General features: G+C 34.9%; 1 protein-coding gene across 3 annotated transcripts in view; it reads right to left on the bottom strand.

The window, feature by feature from the left end:
• The window catches only part of Sec71 (ADP ribosylation factor guanine nucleotide exchange factor Sec71), a 174557-nt gene that overhangs the window by 55488 nt on the left and 95818 nt on the right, over positions 1–23251 (bottom strand). For all 3 annotated transcript variants that reach the window (XM_072543518.1, XM_072543516.1, XM_072543517.1), the window contains 4 exons: positions 18603–18874; positions 13334–13586; positions 11302–11577; positions 6778–6985 (listed from right to left, as the gene is read on the bottom strand). In XM_072543518.1, coding sequence (XP_072399619.1) covers positions 6778–6985; positions 11302–11577; positions 13334–13586; positions 18603–18874 — 1009 coding nt within the window. The remainder of the gene's footprint in view (positions 1–6777; positions 6986–11301; positions 11578–13333; positions 13587–18602; positions 18875–23251) is intronic.

Raw genomic sequence — 23251 nt, 5'->3', positions numbered from 1 at the left:
TTAGGTCACAACGATTCAGACTATCAAAGAGCACAAAGAATTCAATTGATATTCACTTGTATAACTATCTGCCTAACGAAATAAAAATTCTGTCTCCACCACTGTTTAAAAATAGGATCAGAAAGCATTTTTTAACATATTGTTTTTACTCAAAGACAGAATACCTCAATACACCTTTATAACGTGTACCTACCCAGTTTGGTCAGAATACTGTCGATTTACTATCTACATATCACATTGTATTATTGCTATTAAAATGTACTAAGTTTTATGTATTAGTTTATTTAGTCATCGATTCGGGAATATTCTTAATTATTTGCACATTTTTGTTACTTCCATATTTCAAAGATTTTTTATGTGACAGTTTAGGTTTGTTTTTTTTTTGGTTAGAGATTTTTTTTATCTTAAATTTTTAATTTTAATTCTTCTGCTAATACTTACATATGTATATTACTTTAGCCAATATGGTTAAGTTAATTTTAAGTTTACATTATTATATCTTTTATTGTATTTTTTATACGGACTTCAAACTTTATGTAAAGTGGTCAATAAACGTTCTATCTATCTATCTATCTATTGCTCGTCATAGCTCATCACAGGAGAATAAGACGGTACCTATTCCGCCTGATAAAATCATATATGATTTTCGGTAATACCAACATATTTAAATATCGGGACCTTATTCTTATATCGATTCGGTGAAATTCCCTTCCAGAGAGACAACATCCTTTATTTATTTATTTTTTGATGTTGCTTTTCTTTATTAATTATTTTTAATTCAGTATTATATAATATAAACACTAAATTTGATATACTCCGTCCACTATCTCTTCGTAAGAGCAACCTGCGAGCCCAAAGGCGTTTGATCTTTTTCTTCTTACAATTAGCTGTACGCAATTGTTGCCGGCGTATTATTATTAAAAGTCAGGAAGCCAATGCAAGCAAGGACTCATTTTCTATTAGAATAGTTTATCAATCTAACATTTGTTACCTATACTGTGTCTAATACCTATATGACCATATACAAAATATATAAATAAAAATATATATATATGACCATATACAAAAAGAAAATAAACATAACCTCATTGTCAATCATATCATAAGTCACAACTTATCATACAGTGTAAACATGATTTTTTAAAACATCATAGAAACGAGGAGTCATAACCAATCTCATACGATTTTGTCATATATTAAATCATGTAGTGTAAAGTCGACTTTACATGTAAATAAAATTTTATAACTTTGGATTAAAAATAGGTTTGTTCCAACAGTACGAAAAACCGCCACGTAACTTTTTATTATACTGTTTTTCTGTCCAAAAATTTACGAAACATTTTAAAAAATTTTCAAAATATATTCAACCAAAAATTTCATTTTCTCAAAACTTTTCATTAAACTTATTAGATTATTTTCGAAATTATTTCATTGAACAATTGTACTGTTCAAAAAAGTATTCAATGAAACTTTACTAAATTTTGAAATTTTCCATTTCGCCGAAACTTCCAAACTTCCATTTCATCCATAATCTTTTAATAATAACAAAAAGCTTTTCTGAATTATTTTTGAAATATTTAACTGTAACTTTTTCTCGGGGGCTCTTCGAGAGAGATCGAGCTCTTTCTCGGGGACGCGAGTGAGGACCATGGGGCGATTGGGCATATTATTTAGATCAATTATATTTAAGTTTGCTCCCTCTTTCTTAGCAACTCTGTTACGAGGAGGGTGATGGTATTCCTTTGAAGTATCTTTTTATCCTCGGGTGTTGCTGATTTGATTTTCTTGGGATTTGCTGTGGTCTATATCTCAAAAACCAATTTTGCCTTTTTTCTCATCTTACTTTGTTGAGTTCTAGTGAGGCGTTATTTGAGAGTTACTTATTTATTTTTTTAATTTAAAGATCCGAAATTATAGTTCACAATTTCGAATTTTCAAATTGTAAAAAATAATTCTTTGGTATATGTGCTAAAAAGCAATTCTAGCGTACTAACAAGATCAGAAATTGTTTTTTGATCGAAACACCTTACAATTTATTAAAAAAATTTATTAAAAATCCTTTGTAAAAGGTATATATTTTTAAAAACCCAAACGGGCTGTTATAGACAAAACGTTTTCGGAATCCATTATTCCATCATCAGTGTCTAGGTGTACATGAATGTAGCCACTAAATACATGGGTAAAAACCCGTTAACAAAAATTTAGTTACATTTGTTTTACATTATATTATATAAATTGCTAGGATGCTAAAGTTACCGTTGGATTAGGTAACATGGCGACATATGACTCCACGTTGAAGTTGCAAGTCCTGAGACGGTGTGTCTACGAGGACTTAATGGAAGCAACAAATGTAACTAAATTTTTGTTAACGGGTTTTTACCCATGTATTTAGTGGCTATATTCATGTACACCTAGACACTGATGATGGAATAATGGATTCCGAAAACGTTTTGTCTATAACAGCCCGTTTGGGTTTTTAAAAATATATACCTTTTACAACGGATTTTTAATAAATTTTTTTAATATATGGTATACAGCCAAATACAGGAACGTAGATTCCTTGTGGACCTTACAATTTGTTAAGCTTTCTCTCCCGGTGATTGACTTTTAATTAATTTTATTTATAGTTTATAAGAAGAGAGTTTTAATTATATTATTTGTAGATTTTTACATATTTAAATTAAAAATTTGAATCATAATATTTTTTCTAAAAAGATTCATTTATTAAAAGTTAATTCTTCAACGCTTATTGGTTTCCTCCAGTTTGTATGCATTTTCTCTACGTAAGGAGTTATATCTCTCTGAATATAGTCGAATGTTTCTAAAGACATCCGAAAATATTGTCGAAATTTATCAGGATGCGTAATTAGTTTAGCAAATAAATAATGAAACTATTCAAATGTCGCACCTTCTATATTAATTTTATGAACCCATTAACGTTGTCTATTTAAACACTTTTTGAAAATATTGTACTTTAACAATGAATTTTTCGTTAATATATATTTCAGTTTTCTTTCCATCGTCACGTCCGACACAAAAAAGGATACGGTGGCGATAGGTCACAAGCATATTGTATTGAAACACCCACAGATAATGTCTTCTTTCGACGATGGTTAAATCAGAAGCAAACAAAAAGACGATTTTTTGACACAAGTGTCACGATCCACTGTGTACGAACTTATAAAAGACGGTCCAGTATTGCGAAAAAAAGAAAGGATTCTGGAGCCCATCGAATATTACGAATTTTCATTTATCAGCTATATCTTAACATAAAGAAAACCAAATTTATGACAATTAGTAAAAAACCAATACTAAACGCTCAACTTACAATCAACCAACAGAATATCGAAAGAGTCGAGCAATATACATATCTAGGCACCAATTTAAATAGCCAATGGGACCACTCAACAGAAATTAAACAGCGAATAATAAAAGCAAAAGCAGCATTCGTTAGAATGAGAACTATTTTCAACAGTCGAGACATATCATTAAAAACAAAATGCCGTCTATTGAACTGCTACATATTCACAGTTCTGCTCTACGGAATGGAAGCATGGACACTGACTGTTGCATCTATGAATCGGCTCGAAGCTTTCGAAATGTGGTGTTATAGGCGCATCTTACGTATATCCTGGGTTGACAGAGTTACTAATGTGGAGGTCCTGCGTAGAATGGGGAAAGAATGTGAAATTCTCATGACCGTCAAAACTAAAAAGTTGGAATCAAAAGAAATCAAGAACGTTACGGCCTTCTCCAGCTGATTCTCCAAGGGAAAGTAAATGGTAAGAGAGGACCGGGAAGAAGACGCATTTCCTGGCTTCAAAATTTGCGAAAGTGGTATAACACGACTACCACTGAACTTTTCCGCGCTGCAATAAGCAAAGTGAAGATAGCCGTGATGATCGCCAACGTCCGGAACGGATAGGCACTTTAAGAAGAAAGCTATATGGGAAACAATATATCATAATATAGGTATGTATTTAGTGAATAACTTACCAACTTTAAATAAACTTTTGAGTGAATTAAAGAAACAAAGAAATAATCCCCGAGTGTCATAAAACTACTTTTTGGAGGTTTTTAAAATCTAATGGTTTTATGTTTAAAACAGTGAATAAACGGCAGGCAATTATGGAATCCAGCCGTTTAATAAAGCGGATGTTCGATTATTTGAAGAGTCTAAGGTCTTTTAGGAGTGAAGGGAAGAACTTGTATTATTTTGGATGAAACTTGGTTCGACACCCACGATATACTTAAAAAATGTTGGACCGATGGTAGTAAAAATTGCGTCACCAATTTTCCTCCCTCCAGAGGGAAGAGAAATTGTATTTTACATTATGGGAGAGAATCAGGATCGGTAGAAGATGCTTTATTACTCTCTGTTAAGAGTGTAAGTGATTGTCGCTTAAATTATCATCAAGATATGGCCAGTACTTTGTTTGAAAAGTGGTTTGAGTAGCAATTACTACCTAAATTAAAAAGAAATAGCGTTATTATTTTGGATAATGCGTATCATTATAGACTGAAGAGTATAATTCAAAACACTGATTCAAACAAAGCTGAAATTCAAGAATTTTTATCAAAACATGAAATATATTTTATGGATTCTTACACAAAAAAAAACAACTTGTAAAACTATTAAAATTAGTTAAATGTAAAAAAAAGAATCCAATAGAATTGTTGTGGTCTCAATTAAAAAGAAATGTGGGGAAAAATTCTAATTCTCCTAAATCATTTTCGACTGTTGTAGATTTAATTAAGACCTAATGTAATAATATTACAGCAGATAATTGGAAAAAATGTAAAGAGCATGCCAAAAAACTAGAAGAAAAATACTTACAGTTCCAAAACATTATAAATAGAGTAGTAATAGATTTAAACGATAGCGATGGTAGTGATACCGATTTAAATGTAGACGATAGTTAAGTTTAAAATATTTTTTTTTTGTATTTTTTCACTATGTTAAATATATATTTTAATATAAAAGTATTACTATATGTATTTTTCTCTTACTTTGTGGGATTGCTTAAAATTTTGATAAAATGTATCAGTATATAAGTCCGACCCTGTATACAACTATACCTAGAAGATTAAATACGAAATATCTTGCAACGAACTATATACTATAAGTAACATCGACTGCTTTGTTCATACATCCGTTCAAAAACTTCAGCAGCAACCCCTAGTGGGAGTTTTACGTTGACATGTAGGTTCTCTGAGAAATATTCAAATATGACAACATAACTTTAAATAAAATGTAAGACATATTAAATTGTGTACCATCTAAATGGTTTTTACCCATTTATTTAGTGTGTTAACTCATGTGCACCGAGTAAGTATTTAACCAAATTGCTTTTTCAACCTTAGGCAAAATTTTACCTTTATGTGAGCTTTAAATTAAGTGGAAATACTTATTCCATGTAACAAAACACTGATGATAGGCTTTTTAGTCCGCAAACGTTCTGTGATGAAAGGGATTTTAAATTATATACCTTTTATAAATGATTTTAAATAAACTTTTTATTTATCATATGTACAGTCATATGGTTGACTGTTTCATCTCGTCTGATAAAGAACCTGCAGCCTCACGTCTCAATAAAACAGTCCTACTGTATGTAAGTGTCACTTGACCAGGAAGCCTATTATGATTTTAAACTGATTCATGCTTATATTCTTCGTCATACATTCATCCAATTTTCGCTTCCCTGGAGGAAGAGAAAATGAAGTCCAGTAGAGTCCCACAGTTGCTATTGGGATATTTTTTGTGTGCAGTTGAAATTTAAAAAAGAAGGAAATATGAAATAAGGTTCTTTTTATGGTCTGCAGAAATCTCATTGGGCTTATGGGAGAGTTTATTGAAAAAACTAATTTCTGCTTCTCCTTTCGAGAGTAACCTCCTGAAAACATCGTCGACGATGGATGAACCTCATATAAAACCAACCAACTAAGACTGCAGCTGTCTTTAAAACCACTCAAATGGCAAACACCTAGGTAAGACGTGCACACATAATCTGGAGGCAACAACATCATATACATAAGCAAGCAACCCATCGATGCCATAAGTATCATTTCATTTTATTGTAAAGCTATAGACAGGGTTTGCTTGTGCAAACTAAGTATCATTATTTTGCTTTATGCTAAATAAATATGATTAGTTAATTCATTGTTTTATTTGTTACCAACTGAATATTCATTGTTTAATTCATAGTTTAAGACAAGACGGATTCACACTTGAGAGACTGAGCTAGGCGAAGCATAGACGATAAGCTCCCATAGTTGATTGAGGTGTTATTTTATAATAGTATTTCAATTCTCTTTGGTAGTCTTAACGTTACACATTGGCACCCAACGCCTGTTTACAGGTTGAAGGATGCCAAATCGTTACAAAAAGCTGCGGACTAACTTACCTCATGCTAACATCAGCAAATTTTTAGCAGCACGTAAAGACGCCCCAATTAACAAATAACATGCGGGTGTTTTTGCAACAATATCAAAGTGCAATTGTGTTTTCGAAGGCGTTGTTAGATATTGGAAGTGGAAAAGTTGCTATTGACACCTCGACTGGATTCATTTCATTAGCCAAAGATTTCTGTTACTTAATTAGCTCGAAAGAAGAGCTTGTTGAACTTTGACATATTATTTAATTCTAAGGCGATACGAATTTTGCCGTAGTAATAAAATATTAAAACGTAAATATTTTGACATGTTTCTTCTATCCCGCGGACTCATCAAATAATGTGATTTACCGCAATAATCACTAATAACATAACCCAATCTTACCTAAACAAAACTTTAAAAAGGTCTTTCCACCAATGAGGACTAAACGTATCTCCATACGTTTTGATTACTTCAAAAAGTACTGTGAGGGCTCGAGTTCTCACGTCTAATTTACACCTATTAACGACACAGGAGAGGGAAAATAGAAGTGGAAACCAGCCACGTACCCAAACTCTATCATCCTCCGATACGGTTATGTCAGTTTCAAGACCTAAAAAGAAAAATAAAGAAATTAATGCTACATGCGGCTGCGGTAACCGAAGAACGCTGAATGGAATTAAGCTGTATGAAATGTAAGTATGTACAAAATATAAGTAGATAGCGAATTCATAGGCATAAAAATCTTAGGGAAGCTATTTTCTTGGGGAACTTTAATACATTTACTACATTTACTGGAAACAAGCCACAATTTTACTTTAAAATAAATTTTATTTTTATTTCCATCGTATCAAAAGATTTTTTTTTCCAGTTTTTTTCCTCATAATTTACTATGGGATCACTAACAGGAGAATTTTACTGTCATCATTGCATGTGCTTGTCTTTTTATATAAAGTCATCTACTCTAAAATGTGTAATATAGTAGAATAGAAGATTTTTTTACCAAGTATCAAAAAAAATTGTTTAATTAATTAATGTTTTGTGAGAACGATTTCCGAAGTAGAAATTGAAACGTCAAAATAAACTTATTTTTAACAAATAAGCCATTTAATTATGCAAAAAAAATACGGCTCAAGTCTTTGTAAAGTTTTTCTTTGGATACTTCTTGAGTGGAATTGTTTTTGGAGTCCATAGTATAGTATACCCAATTTGTAAGGTTTATTCGTCTTTTAATTTCTTCACTTGTTTTATTAATAACATTAACCGTTAACGGGGTTAATACCTCTGTATTTGTCATACTGAAGCTGACCGCCTTTTTTGTGTAACGGACATATCACGCCTTGAGACCATTCACCGGGCATGGTCTCATTTTGCCAGACAATAAGTAAAAGTTTATGCAGTGCTTGTGGGAGTGCGTCGCCACCATTCTTGTAGAGCTCACTACAAATTTGATCAGTTCCTGGTACTTTATTATTTTTAAGCTTTTTAACGGCTTTGGGCAATCTCTTCAGTGGCAGGTGGTCTTTCGTTTGGATTGAATATATTCCAATCATTTCGATCTGCTACGGTGTTATTTGCTTTTTCGATATAATGGCCGTTAAATTTTGCGTAGAAAAATTCAACCCATCGGTTCAAGATTGGGGCAGTATCATTTAGGATATTTCTTTCTCCATCCTTACAGCTACATAACTCTTTACTCATTTTGGCTTATTCCCTTTAAAATAGTAATTGCTTTAAGATGCCACAAGAAAATAGCTTCACAACAATAATAAAAAAAGGAAAAGACAGTTAAGATTTGATTTCACGTACAGGGCGCTTGCGCATCCGCTTATACGTATTTCGGCCCAATAGGCCTCATCAGAACGGCTTTCGCAAACGCTCTGAACGTGAAATAAATCTTTTCTGTCTTAGGAAGCAACTCTAACATGGCTTCGTATAGACGCAATGTAGCGACATCTGATAATAAAATCGTAGACTAATTTTCGAAACCAAATTCAAGAATTCCGCTTTAATCTGTGCCTTCTAAGAATTGCAAGGCAAAACAGACGTTGATAAAGATGTTAAGAGAGACATGGGGAATCTAAAAATTGCATTCCACAACATATCTCCTCAACTAAGAAAAATTCTTAGCGAATTGGTTTCTAGTACTCGTACAGAGTATATCGAAATAAAAAGTAAAAGACAGTTAAGATTTGATTTCACGTACAGGGCGCTTGCGCATCCGCTTATACGTATTTTGGCCTAATAGGCATCATCAGAATGGCTTTCGCAAACGCTCTGAACGTAAAATAAATCTTTTCTGTCTTAGGAAGCAACTTTAACATAGCTTCGTATAGACGCAATGTAGCCACATCTGATAATAAAATCGTAGACTAATTTTCGAAACCAAATTCAAGAATTCCGCTTTAATCTGTGCCTTCTAAGAATTGCAAGGCAAAACAGACGTTGATAAAGATATTAAGAGAGACATGGGGAATCTAAAAATTGCATTCCACAACATATCTCCTCAACTAAGCAAAATTCTTATGCAAAATATTCAAAAACTATAAAAATCGACATATAATTATTAAAAAAACGAATTACGTGATTATTTAAAATTTCGAAAAAGAAAAGGTAGACCTCAATTTTTTGGTTGTACCGAAAAGCTTTTGGTTCATATCGTTTTAGTTGTTCATCTTCAAAATGAACCAACAAAAAGAATAATTGACGAAAAAAAGCAACTAGACAGAAAATGGCTGACTACAAACAACGATAAAGTTTATAAAGAATATATAGAAAAAGATAGAAGTGAAAAAACAAATAACACAGCAAAAGAATGAAGAATGGGAAAGAACCTGCTTAAATATTGAAGCATACATGGGAGGTACAAGAACTTTGGGGTCATGGAAAGTACTGAGAGAATTGAAACAAAACTCAAAAGAAAAAATTAAATCGGGAAATATACAGGACAAAGAATGGAAGCACTATTATAAAGAACTATTAACAGAACAAAGACCACAATTCATTGGAAAAGAAAACAGGCGAAGACGAGGGACCTGGAGACATCTCATCTGAGCTTATAAAGTACGGCTCAAAAGAATTACACCTGATGATAAAATGGATATTTCAGAAAGCCATAAATGGAGAACAGCTCCCAAAGGAACGAAGCGATGCATATATGACATCTATATTTAAAAAAGGAGAAAAAGACAGAGGAATAAGCGTAATATCATCAATAGGAAGATTATATGGAAAGATACTGCGAGAAAAGATAGAGCAAGCGATAAAAGGCAAAATCGGCAAGGATCAGGCAGGCTTCACGGCGGGAAGATCATGCATATACCACATATACACACTGGAACAACTGTTGGAAAAAAAGTAAGAAATAGAGATATACATTTCGCATTTGTGGACCTGAGAAAGGCGTATGACCCTGTACCAAGGTCAGAAATATGGGAGCCAATGTACAAATTAGAAATATAGACAGAACTCATAGAAGCTACAAAAGCTCTGTATAAAGAAAATATAGTGCCCATTAAAATACAAACAAGAATCATAGGAGACTTCACCACAACAAAAGGACTTCTGCAGGGTTGGTCGACATCTCCAACCCTATTCAAAATATACTTAGAGAAAGCCTTGACTACATGGAAAAGAAAATGCGAAGGCATGGGAGTACCGGTACGAAACGAATACCTATATACGTTAACCTTTGCAAACGATCAAGTAGTGATTGCACAAGATCAAAAAGACCTCAGTTACATGATGAAGAAACTACAAGAAGAATATACCAAGGCTGACTAGATATTAACCTCAGAGTAAAACAGAGTACCTATCTACAAGGAAAGGATAAATTCAAATACTTGGGGTTTATAATCACGAAAAAGGCAACAACAGAGGAAGAAATTACACAAAGATTAGGACAAACAAGAACAGCAATCCGACAACTTAACTCAGTATGGTGGGATAGACACCTAAATATGAAGACAAAAACACATATTTATAAAACGTTATTGCGAAGTATTATGACATATGGGGCTGAAAATTGGATTATAAATAAGAAAAACAGCAGTAAGATATATGGAATGCCTGCGAAGATGCTGCAGAGTAACAAGAATGGATATGAGAAGTAATGACGAAATAAAGCAAAGAACATCAATAGAAACAGACATGCTAACATATATAGAACAAAAAAGACTAAAGTGGTATAGACATGTTAGAATAACTAGCGACAGCAGATAGATGAAGAGAATAACCGAATGGGGCCCCATAGGAAGGAGGAAAAGAGGACGACCCCGAAGATCCTAGATGAACGAAGTAGACGACAACAGAGAGAGATGGAAATGGTTGAACGAGGGAAGGCAGTGAATACTGTAGGATCCCGGAATATGTATAATGTGAATATTGGACCCTACGATAAGCAGAAACAAGAAAGATAGACGCCACTCACCACTATATATCGGACAATAATAATTCAACTCTAAATGAGGTAAAAGTTAGCAAACGGCTATCCAGCAAAATCCACCTCCATTAATTAAAATACTTTGGACATGTTATGAGAGCAGACACAGAAAGCAAAGAAAGATTTATTATTAAAGGAAGGTAGAAGGCCGAAGATCACGAGGAAGATCTCCAACAAGATGGATTGATCAAATTACAGGCATATGCAAAAGACCAAAACAAATGACCAGAGAGAGAGATCTTTGGGGGAGGACAATACACGACAACACAATGACCACTACGTTCCCTCCGGGGGTCATAATTGAATAGAGACATCATCAATTCAATTATATACGAAAAAAACTATCTATAACGTTAAAATATCTATTTTACCAATTAATTTTCGAAATGCCCGGTCAATGATCTAATGCGTTCATTGAACTATTTGACATCTCTTTTATCAGGCATTTGACATTAAGTTCGGATATAGGTCAGTAAAGATATACTTACCTCCATGTTCTGCAAACAAGTGTGGAGCACCGTTAACACTGCAGGCACAAGCTCTTACAAGCCTAATAGCCTCCATGCTGGTATCTGGAAACCTCGCATTGCACGCGAACTCCGACAGGCATTTGACAGCGTCTTGGAACGAATCGATCATCGTAGGAAACTGCTTTTCATACAGCTCCATAATGATTTTACCTGTTGTTTGAAACGCCAGTTCGACTATTCCCTCTTCCTGATCACCCGCCGCTAGATGAAAGACGGAGAAAATATTTTTCCAACCTGGTTCAAAATAAATTTAAATAGTATTGATGAATTGAACATTATAAAGTTATATCATTGCATTAAATGCCGTTAAATGATAGTGCAATAAAAAGTTCTAAATGATCGAAAACCTAGAACACTACCATCAAAAATTAAATTTTTTTTGGACATATACGCGGTTTGTCAAAAAGTATGAATTTTATGTAAGAGTAAGGTCCAGCGCTCACGGCGCAACTCTTTTAAAACTACGTTCTGAAACCGATTGCGCTTCCAACTTTTTTGTGATCTCGGCGACGTAACAGCACAGAGACTCGCCCACGAGGCGCTCCGACTCGTGGGCATGTAACTAGTTTTCAATTAGTCTAAGACCGATTTTGTTTGACCTTCCTTCTGTGATCGCAGTTGCGTTTAAATGTTTTGTAGCACGTTTATAATACATATTTGGTATATTTCGTTAATAATTTTAGGGAATAAATACTTCAAGATTAGACATTACTGGTCAAAAAATGTTGTTTACATTATTTTCAATAGGATAAAGAATTAATTACTATTTAAATGGGAATAAGCCACAATTAAAGGTTAAAATACGTTTATTGACGTTTCAATTTCCACTTCGGAAATCGTTCTCAAAATACAAACATTAGTAAATTAGAATATAAATAGAAATAATATTAAAGGAAAACAAAACAATAGTTTTTCTTTACATCTCCCCCCCTTGGAGAAGAAATTTTAAAACAAATATTGAATGTTCACTAAATATTTGTTTTCAATACTGGAGTAAGCTTAGTTAATTTATATAGTTAATTTACTAATGTTTGTATTTTGAGAACGATTTCCGAAGTGGAAATTGAAAAGTCAATAAACCTACTTTAACCTTTAATTGTGGCTTATTCCCATTTAAATAGTAATTAATCTACTTTTCATCTTTTCAAGGTTTTTTTGACTACTTGCCAAGGATTTTCTTTATTTTTCTCGCTCTTGTCAAATCCTAAGAATTCTTCATCGCTGGTTGATGATCTTCTATGGTGGTGTTGGCTATTATTTATTGCATACTGTGTGGGAACTGTGTGTGAGCTTCAATATTCTGAGGTTGCTGGTGTTGTGGTGTGTATGTGTTGTAAGGTGGGACATCCTGTATAGTAAGTCCATTATTTGTGGACAACATTTGTTGGTTGTAATTAATTCCTGGCCCATTAAAAGCAGGTAATGTATTCAGTTTTTATCTACTAGTCAATTAGTTGACCACTTTTATTAATACACTGATACGCTAATTTGTTTTGTTTTTGTTGATTTACACTTTCCGTAGCACTATTGATAACAGGAGCAATAGAATGTATACTATGAAAGCTAAGCGAGTACTGGAACTCACCTTGAACATTTACTTAATTGAGATTTTTAACAAATTTGTAGTTCAACAAAAACCTCATTCCATTTAAGCCAAAGTTTCACAATTATTGCTTCACCCTGTATAATTATTACTTATACCATTGGATAGCATTTTTTATAGTCTTTTCAATGATGTATCACAAGTAGGGGTTTGCAATTTAAATTTTTTTGGTTGTGGTGGGTGGGGTCAAGAGTGTTGATGCGGGTGAGTTATCTTTCATGTTATTTTAGTTTCTTCTTACTATCCTAGAAACGATTTTTTTGCGTATCCTAGAAATGCTCCAAGCATTTTTCGATATCAGCTTTTGTTCGTGAGATATAGCCCATTGTAAGTTTAAAAAATGACACACTGTATTATAAATATTATGTACCTTATTTACGGACTCACCTGATCTTATATTTTTCGCCTGAGAATTCACCATTTGCGCCACACATCTCACCACCATATCCCTAACAGTGGGAGATACGTTGTTTTTCATAATATACTCGAATGGACGCAGAAAATCTTTCTGAAAACGAAAATTAGAAAATTCTCCCTTCTCTATAAACTTCATCGATAGCTGCCTTAAACTGTCGACGGCAAAAAAACAAATTTCTTCATTGTTACTACAGCCAACAGTGTTGAAGTGCTCGCCAAGAACCTAAATGAAAAGAAAATTTTATAGTTAATTGATTGATTCATTTAATTATTTCTTATAATTTATTTAGATAATGCAATATATATATATATATATATATATATATATATATATATATATATATATATATATATATATATTATTTATAAGTTAAAGTTGATTTTAAAGAATCTAATGAACTATCTCCCAATAAAGTCGCGCCTCAAAAATGTTGACGTTTAATGTTTTACTTTCAAATTTGTCTGAATTGTCAATATAACTGAGATACATAAAACTAAATTATTAGAAGACTTATTTTGTATTACCAAGTAATAAGACAAAATAATTTGAGATTTGTCTAAAAAAGAAGGGAACTGGCTCTGAAAATCTAGGAAAATATGATCATTTCTATATTGGAGTACCAAAAGAATGTAGAGCTCAACAGGGAATTTATTTAATGATTCACAGAAGACTAAGAAAGTTCATAACAACCTGGGAAGCCATAAGTGAAAGATTAATTAAAGTAAATATGTGTCTTCACGGATATAAACTAACAATTATGGGCGTATACGCAATAAATAACGAGGCACTAGCCAACGTAAAAGACGCATTTTTTGAACAGCTTCACGAAGAAATATCGAAAATAAGTCAATCGCGGGAAATAATATTAATGGGGGATATTAACAGTAGAGTAGGAAGAAAATATGCGGATGAAATAGTAGGAAAATACGGAGAAGACACCACGAACAACAATGGTGAAAGATTCATAGATTTATGCAACCAGAATCAACTCAGAATCTTAAATGAATACTTTCCACATAAACTGATACACAGCTATACATGGATTCAGGAAACACGAAACATAAAATCAATGATTATATTGTAACAAAACAAAAAACCCGACTGAGAGTACAAGATGTAAGTACAAGATCCGAATACCTGTGCATTGGACTAGAACAAAAATATCTCATATTAGACGATAACACCACGATAAAGCACTGCTGTGACTACAAATATCTAAACTCGGATTCACCAGTAAATTTCAGCGTTGGCTTTTACGGACAATGTTAATCAAATAAAAGAAAACGCTGCAGCGTTGCTAGTTCATCGCCGTGCTTACACACGGAGCACTTGCAATTTTGCACTACCATTCACTGATTTGCCCTAATGTCCAGAAAATATTCGGACATCGTCGTAATATAGTGCTCAACAATTGATAAGGATCATAATTATGATTTCAAATATTTTAAAAGTTTGTTGAGATCCTAGTATGATGACTTGAATAGAATAAATAAAAATAGACGGCTTTAATATTCAACTTTTTGCTGACCCTAGTAAAAAATGGCCATAATGTCGGCGGCCATATAATGATAATAAAGTCGGCGTAATAATATTACTTTAATTATATTAAATTTTTGCAAACTTCGGCAATTTCTGGAGTAAAATATTACTTCGATCCTTATCAATTGTTGAGCACTGTTGTATTTGACGAATAGAAAATGTCTTACATCTCTTGTTGTCATATTTACGGAAATGGATGTTTGGAGACCATTTGAATAGAATTGAAATGAATAGAAAGAAAATGCCACGATTAGTAGATAAGTCAAAAATATATCGAGGATACATACAGGGTGTTTCATTAACAGTAATCCATATAGTAACTGGAGATACCTTAGCACAAAATACAAAGATTTAACCTAAAACACTAATCACATGCTATGATTTTTGTGACTGATATTTTTAAGTTAAAGTTGATTTCATATAATTGAATGAACTATCTTTCAATAAAACCGTTGCAACTCATAAATATTGGCAATATCATTTTGATGTTTTCTACTTTAAAATGTTTAATATGTTTGATTTGCCGATATGAATGAGTCAGATTAAATTTAATTATTAGAAGAATTTTTTTACTAACAACAAAATTTTTGTAATTGATTAATATTTTGTATTTCGATAATGACCTCCGAAGTAAAAGTCGTAGAATTCGTAGAATAGCGTACTGACTAATGGGCGTTTGTAGAAATGGTTTAACCATGTAGAAATTTCGGTATTGTTGTAATTAAATACCCTTTAGAATTTTCCTGATAATAGTATCTACTAATTGTTATACGAGTGCGTATATCTATAGCAGTTTTGCAGTTTGTAGAAACGGTTTAACTGTTTTGTGTGTACATTCGAGAAGGTACGTTAACTTATTAAAAAATAAGTGCAATTTATTTTTAAACTTTTTTTATGTACTGTGTCAAAAACGTGGAGCATTTAGAGGTGAAAAGTTTCAAACAAGGACAAATCTTAGATTTATATGCACGACAAATTATTTTGAATATGTTGATATATACAACAAAAACAAATTCCGATCTGACTCCAACACAAATTGTTTCTACAACAAGTACAGCGCTGGGTGTTAGCGACAGGACAGTCTGGAAAATTCGTCAGGAAGGATTGGATCCTAATGGAGACTTACCCAAAATTCTGAAAAACCCACATAAACGAACCAAGAAGGAAACCAATCGGGAGTTTACCTACGATGAGAATATCAGGAGCCGATTGAGAAGACTTGTTCACATGGAATTTTTCTTAAAGAACATACCTCCCACAATCAAAGCTATCCTTGATGCCGTTAATTTACACGAACATATGCCTAAATTTTCCAAAAGTACTCTATATCGACTATTGCGAGAGAAGGGGTTTGTTTATGAAAAAAGAGTAAAGAAAGCAGTAATGATGGAACGTCCTGACATAATAAATTGGAGGCTAAATTTCTTAGAAAAATTCAGAATTATCGAAATCAAGGATACATTTTCTATTTGGATGAAAGTTGGGTAAATATCCGACATACAGTAAATAAGGTATGGATGGATTCAACCATAACCAGTTATAAGGATGCATTTTTAAAAGGCTTGACTACTGGTCTAAATGATCCAAAACAAAGAGGTCCGAGATTTGTCTAGTTATATGTTAGATCTGATAGAGGTTTTCTACCAAATTCAGAATGTGTATTTTTAGCAAAAAAAGATTCTGGCGACTACCAAGACGAAATGAACGGCGAGTTTTTCGAAGACTGGTTTGAAAATAAACTAATCGCAAACCTCCCAAAAGGAGAAAAAAATGTGGTTGTAATGGATAATGCTCCATATCATTCATGCAAACAAAATTTCCCAAGAAGCTCCTGAAACAAACAACAAATTCAAGAATGGTTACGAGAGAAGGATATATTTTATGAAGAAGATTATTTAAAGTCAGAACTATTGGATGTAGCAAACAGTTATGCAGATATATACGACAAGTATAACATCGAAACTTTGGTCGAGAAATACGTAGAAGTATTACGATTGCCTTCCTATCACTGTGAGCTTAATCCAATAGAGATGGTTTGGAGCCAAGTTAAACATTACGTTGCAGCCCGAAACACTGACTTTAAAAAAGATCGTGTGCAACAACTCATCCATGAAGCGTTTGCCAATGTCTCTGCTGAACAGTGGCAAAATTATATACAGGATGTCATCAGAATTGAAAAAGAAATGTGGATAGCTGACAACCTATAAGAAGATATCCTACCGGTGATTATCACAGCCAACACCGGCAGTTCCAGTGAGGACGATTTTTCCAAAATGGAGTAGAGACCAGACACTGTTATTGTAAGTCTTATCTTTATTCATTAGGTAGCGTTTAGGCTACATAAATTTTTATTCTTTTATTAGCGTAATTTTATTCTTTGGTGTATACACACTTTTCTTTGTAATAATTGTTGAGATTGTTAATAGTAATAATTGATTCAAGTTGGTATATATCCTGTCGGTATATAAATTAACAATTTAAATTTGTAGCCGCTACGGAGCTACGAATTTATTTTGTAGCAGTTTCCCTAGTAGACTCCGTTCTGTTGTTACACCCTGTATAATTTAATAAAAAAGATTTCAAAGGAAATAGTTTTATTAAATTTTGTGTAATTTGCAAAATATTGAAGTTGTAAATAATGTTACATTTACTTCTAATAGGATTGCATGATTTAATGTTATCGTACAGGAGGGCCAACGCGGTCCTGTATCACACCTGCAGACTATGAACGTGCCTAGCGGCCTAAGCGGCAACGTCGCTTCTCATAAACACTGTACTGAAATCCTCTCGTGAATTTGTCTATAGGTATCACTATTTCACAAGATGGAACATAAGACAAAGCCATAAGAGAGATAAATACGTAAGGGAGAAAAGCCGGCACAATGTTAAACAGCATTTTATGGGACCAATCCATCAGCAAAGAAAATAAAAAGAGGATATATGAGACTATAGTAAAAAGTATCACTTTATACAGCTGTGAGGTATGGCCACTGAAAGAAAGAACACTGGCAACGCTGAAAGCGACGGAAATGAATTTTTGGACAAGAGCCGCAGGGAGATCTAGAAGAGAAAGGATTACCAATGAACGCTTTAGAGAATTAATGGGAATCAAACGAACAATCACAGATGACCTAACAACAAAACAACTTATCTGATTCGGACACATACAAAGAATGGATGAAAAACGAATACCAAAAGAAATATTAAAATGGCAAACAGAAGGGAAAGAGAACACTAGGTAGACCGAGAAAAAGTTGGAGCGAAGGAATAAATAAAGAACTGAGAGAGAGGGCATAGAAGAAGACCTATGGAACAACCGGACTGAGTGGCGATTGGAAGTCGGAAAACGGCGGAGAACGTTAGAAACCGATAAGTAGTAGTATTTTGAAAACTATTTCCGAACTGAAAATCTAAGCGTTCAACGGAAATTATGGTTAATTCCGATTTTAGAACACATCAAAAAAGATTTAAGAACGTTTGATTTACATATTAAAACTTGAATCAAATTAAAAAGTAGTAACATAGTGTCGATGATTGAAGAACTATCTAAAAGGAAACATTTTGATCTATCAGTCAAAAATGGTGACACTAAATATATGCGACCAATAAAAGAGGCAGAAGCCAACTGGTACCTTAATCTTAACCAAACGAGGAAATTAAAATATCTGAAAATATCAAGATGTCAATATTTTTAGTTACCTGCCAAATTCTTGACCACTGTAACCTAATCCTCTCCATGTTATAATAAGAAATCTCAACAATCTTTTGCAAGGAAAACATTCTGGGATGCCCCGCATGGGCTAACTCCTCCAATGAAACTTTACATAAAGCCTTAACGAACTCAACGATAGCGTCTCCATCCAGCCTTGTCGATCCAGTAAATATCCTATCTACTGCGACCACTACGCTTTGGGAACTTGTTTGTCCTATGTGTTCTCTTGAGCTGGGGTCCGACGGTTTGTGCCCAGGGCCTAAATAAAACAAAATAAAATTTATAAATAAACAGTTCTACAATGATTTTTAATTGATACAATATAAAATATCATTATCACAAAGGTTAAAATCCTAAATTATTAAAGAGCAACGTTTCTCGATTTTGTACAAGCATTAATTAAATCTGGTATACAGGACTGTAAAATTATTTTATTGAGAAAACTGTCAAAAATTTCAACTTCAGATAAAAAGAGTTTTTTTGTTAGTCTATGCCAACTATTAAAAACATGTTAGCTAATAAGAGAAACAGTGCAGTTAGTAAGTGTAAGAAATTAAAGTGTTTTAACCGTTTTAGATCATTTGTAATGTGGAAGTTTAAATTCAATGTTTTTAGGCATATTTCAAATGTCTCACACTTGTTGCTAAAATAATGTAAACAATGAAAATTCTATAGTAACCAGTCAATGGAAGTGATAAATTTTATTGATCTCATGAGAATCGTAAAAAATGGTAAAAATTGTTATAGGTACGTTTATTTAATAGAAACTGACTTTATTTGCGGCAATATGCAAACGTTACATATGAAAGCTGCTTTCTTCACCTTTAAAACGCATTTTGATTTTTGTCGATAGGACAGTTTGATCAAAAGATATAAAATTTTTACAGTCGAGTTTATACAACTTTTATTTAAAATTTATCTCGTGCGCGTACCTGACATTGAAAAACACCGTTAGCTTCAAGCTTTGTTTCTTAGAGGACGGTTCATTCTACAGAAAAAGTGCTAATTAACATTTTTATTTAAAATTACCTCAGCTACATTTTTTGTTTGAAACATGTTTTTTAGGGCGTACAAATTCTTGGTAAATATTTTTTTTTCATTCCCCCCACCCTTATGAACGAGGTTTTAGGGGGAAGCCTGGGGGTAAAAATGGTAAAATTTTTGCATCTTTTTGGGGTCCACAAATTGATATCCTCAGCAAAATTAAGCTTGTTAGTAGGATTTTTGTGGAGTATTATGCAGTTACTAATTATTGGTTTCCGATACAATCGGACGTCCCAATCTAGATAATCACACTGCAAGGGGCAGAACAGAAGGGAATGTTGCTTCCGATGTGGCAAAGAGGGTCACATAGCGCTAGAATGCAAGGAAGAAACAACCAGATGCCTAAACTGCAACGTGACTGGGCATGTTGTGAATTAAAGAATATGCCCAAAGTTCAACCGACTGGTTGAAAATAGGAATCACTGAGGACTAGTCCCAAGAAGAGTACGCGAGTGGAAACAGTACAAAAGAGAGCGCGAAAGACTTAGAAATGGCAAATAAAGAAAACAGTACTCGAGAGCTGAGGTTGAGGCAGTATAAAAGAACATCGAAGTGCTGGTGACGGCGGAACCAAATCCAACAGCGGTGAAGAGAAGAGGATGGTTTGTAGATACGACCGGGAGGGCTGCTGTACGAATCTACAATAGAAAGCTGCGAGTGTATGAAATTAAGGCGAAAGAAGGATATGTGATTGTTCGGATGGAGAAGGTGCGGGGCTAGTCTGCTGTTATAATTCTCCAAACGTAACGGTGGGCGAATACGAGATGAAGATTGACGACATCATGCAGGAAGTGGGTAACACAGTAGGAGAATACGTAGTACTGGAAGATTTTACCGCAATAGCAGCGGAGTGGGGATCTCCCATCACCGACATTCGCGGCAGGATACTGACTGACTGGGTGGGTACTCTACACTTAGTGGTTCTGAACACAGATCTTGAACCTACGTTTTGTTAGGAGAGGTACAGGTACGTATATCGACGTGACCATGGCGACACAAGGAATAGCGGCGAAAGCAGGAGGCTGGAAGGTTTTGCCAGACTACACCCGAACTGAACATCGGTACATTGAGTTCTCGATAACCGGAACGGGGACCACTAACGGGCTGCGTGCGTCCGGGACGTCAGGGGTAGATGCGGCAATGGGAATGACTGGAAAGAATACGAGGAGCTGGTTAAATTTAGAATAAGGATAATGCAGGGTCAATCATCGACGGTGGAAAGGCTGGAGAGAGTCATTAAAGAAGAGATGAAAGGAAGCAAGATAGGTCGCCAACATGTCAACAGGATGCCATACTGGTGGAATGAGGATATCGAGGCACTAAGAAATGAATATATAGCAATGAGAAGAAGGTTAACGAGAGCAAGGAGCAGAGCAGGAATCAACCCTGAGGTCATCGAGGAGATCGAGGAAGAGTACCGCGCAAGGAAGAGGGAACTTTACAGGAAAGAGTCACTAGAAAGAGTTGTGTGAAGAGCTGGATGAGGACATCTGGGGTCAGAGATACAAGATCGTCATGAAGAAGTTCGATGCGTATCCTCTTACGAAATGCATATGGACAAGAAGCTTGAGGTAACACGAGAGCTCTTTTCAGACGACAGATGGCATGGTGTATGGAGGGATGAAGGAGCTAAGCGAGTCGTACCCTTTACCGTGGATGAACTTGTCGAGGCATTGGGTTCAGTGAAGACGCGTAGGTCCACCGGACTGGATCAGATACCACCTGAGTCGGTGAAGGGTCTAGGGGGGCGGAGCCTCCGTGGCTTTTGGAACACATGCACAATGCACTGCTGGAAGCACAAACTTTTCCTGAGCCTTGAAGTTCATCGAGGTTAATACTGCTCCCCAAGGCTAGAGAAAAGTATCGCCCCATCTGTCTTCTTCCATACATCGGTAGGCTGTATGAAAGAATGCTGCAAGTCAAGCAAGGTCAGGTGGTTTATCTCGGAGGCAATTTGGTTTTTGTAAAGTAAAAAGCACGATTGATGCAATCGTGAGTATACTCGAAGCATTGCGCAACAGAGGGGATGGACATCGCTGGGCGGCCCTTCTGTTGTTTGTTGTTAAGGATGCATTCAATACGCTGCAGTGGAGCGAGGTAATGAAGGCATTGGAGGAGAGAGAATATCCTGGTTACCTGATGAATGTGGTGGCGGAGTATCTGTCTGAGAAAAGGATTATGGTGGAAAAGGGTACGATCGTGGACGTGACGGCCGGGGTCCCACAGATATCTGTCTTTGGCCCGACGCTATGAAACCTGGCATATGACGGACTGTGAATACGGAGAGGATACAACCCCCTTCGCATTCGAGGATGACCTCGCTGTACTGGTAGTGGCCCGTGATGAGAAAAAGGAAAGGTCAATTGAACGATGGCAAGAAGAATAAAACAACACGGAGGATGTGACACAGTGGACGAAAATGTTGATCCCGAACATAAGAGACTGGGTGGACTGTGACCACAGGCGACTGGATTATTTCCTGACGCAGATGATCACAGGACACGGGTGCTTTCGGGCCTACCTCTCTAGATTCGGAAAGGCTGACACAGATGAATTCCTATACTGTGGACACTCGGATACTGTGACACATACGATGTTAGATTGCAACAGATGGATAGTAGAAAGGAACAGAATGGAAAGAGAGACAGGTGTAAATTTTGTTACAGTGAGAGAAATGATTGAGAGAATGATTGAAAATAAAGCAGGTTGGACTAGCATACACAACTATATCCGTGTAGAGATCAAGAAAAAAGAAGAGGAAGAAAGACAGCTGGACCAACGACAAAGGTAAGAGGGAAAGATGCTGGAATTTAAAGCTAGAAAAGTGGGTCAGAATGTATGAGTTAGAATGCGTGAGTCAGACTGTGGGGAAGGAGGAAATGCCCGTTTGGGAGTGATGCCGTACTAGGAGCGATGAGAGTCTTCTACGCGCTACCTGGAACGAGACAGGGAGCCTCGTGCCTTGCAGATATGTGGATAAATGGAGAATGAATGAATGAAGATAGTGGTTCGGAAGTGATGCCGGCCTTACAGCGGCCATTCCGCTTCCGGATCGCTGGATGAAAGAGGATTGTATCGTTTAGCAGATAGGCGTTGAGAGAGCATTTTTAAGTACTTCGGAAACTATCGCCGGGAGAACGAATCCTGCACTAAGGTCAGTCGAGCAGCGTCCTGGACTAAGATGTCTTTTGGAGATTCCAGACCCTCCCTTTATAAAGATGAAAAAAAAAGATAATCACACATATAGGCTAAAATATTAACACGCTGAATAATATCAAAGCGGGAGTTACCGTTAACGGAAAATTAATTAACAACTTACGATATGCAGATGACACTGTGATCATAGCAACGAGTATAGAAGATCTACAACATCTTATCGAAAGCTTAAGTATGAATAGTGCTGAGATGGGAATTACTATAAACGCTAAAAAAACGAAGTACATGCTAATTACAAAAAGACCACAAATATACATCACCTGTTGACAATCAATGGTAACGTGATAGAACAAGTAGAAAAATATCAGTACTTGGGAACTTTGATCAATGAAACCAATGATCACACTGCAGAAATAAACAGGCGAATAGAGATTGC

Source organism: Diabrotica undecimpunctata, chromosome 9, assembly GCF_040954645.1.
Source record: "Diabrotica undecimpunctata isolate CICGRU chromosome 9, icDiaUnde3, whole genome shotgun sequence".
NCBI lineage: Eukaryota > Metazoa > Arthropoda > Insecta > Coleoptera > Chrysomelidae > Diabrotica > Diabrotica undecimpunctata.
This window is presented reverse-complemented; position numbering and strand designations above follow the sequence as displayed.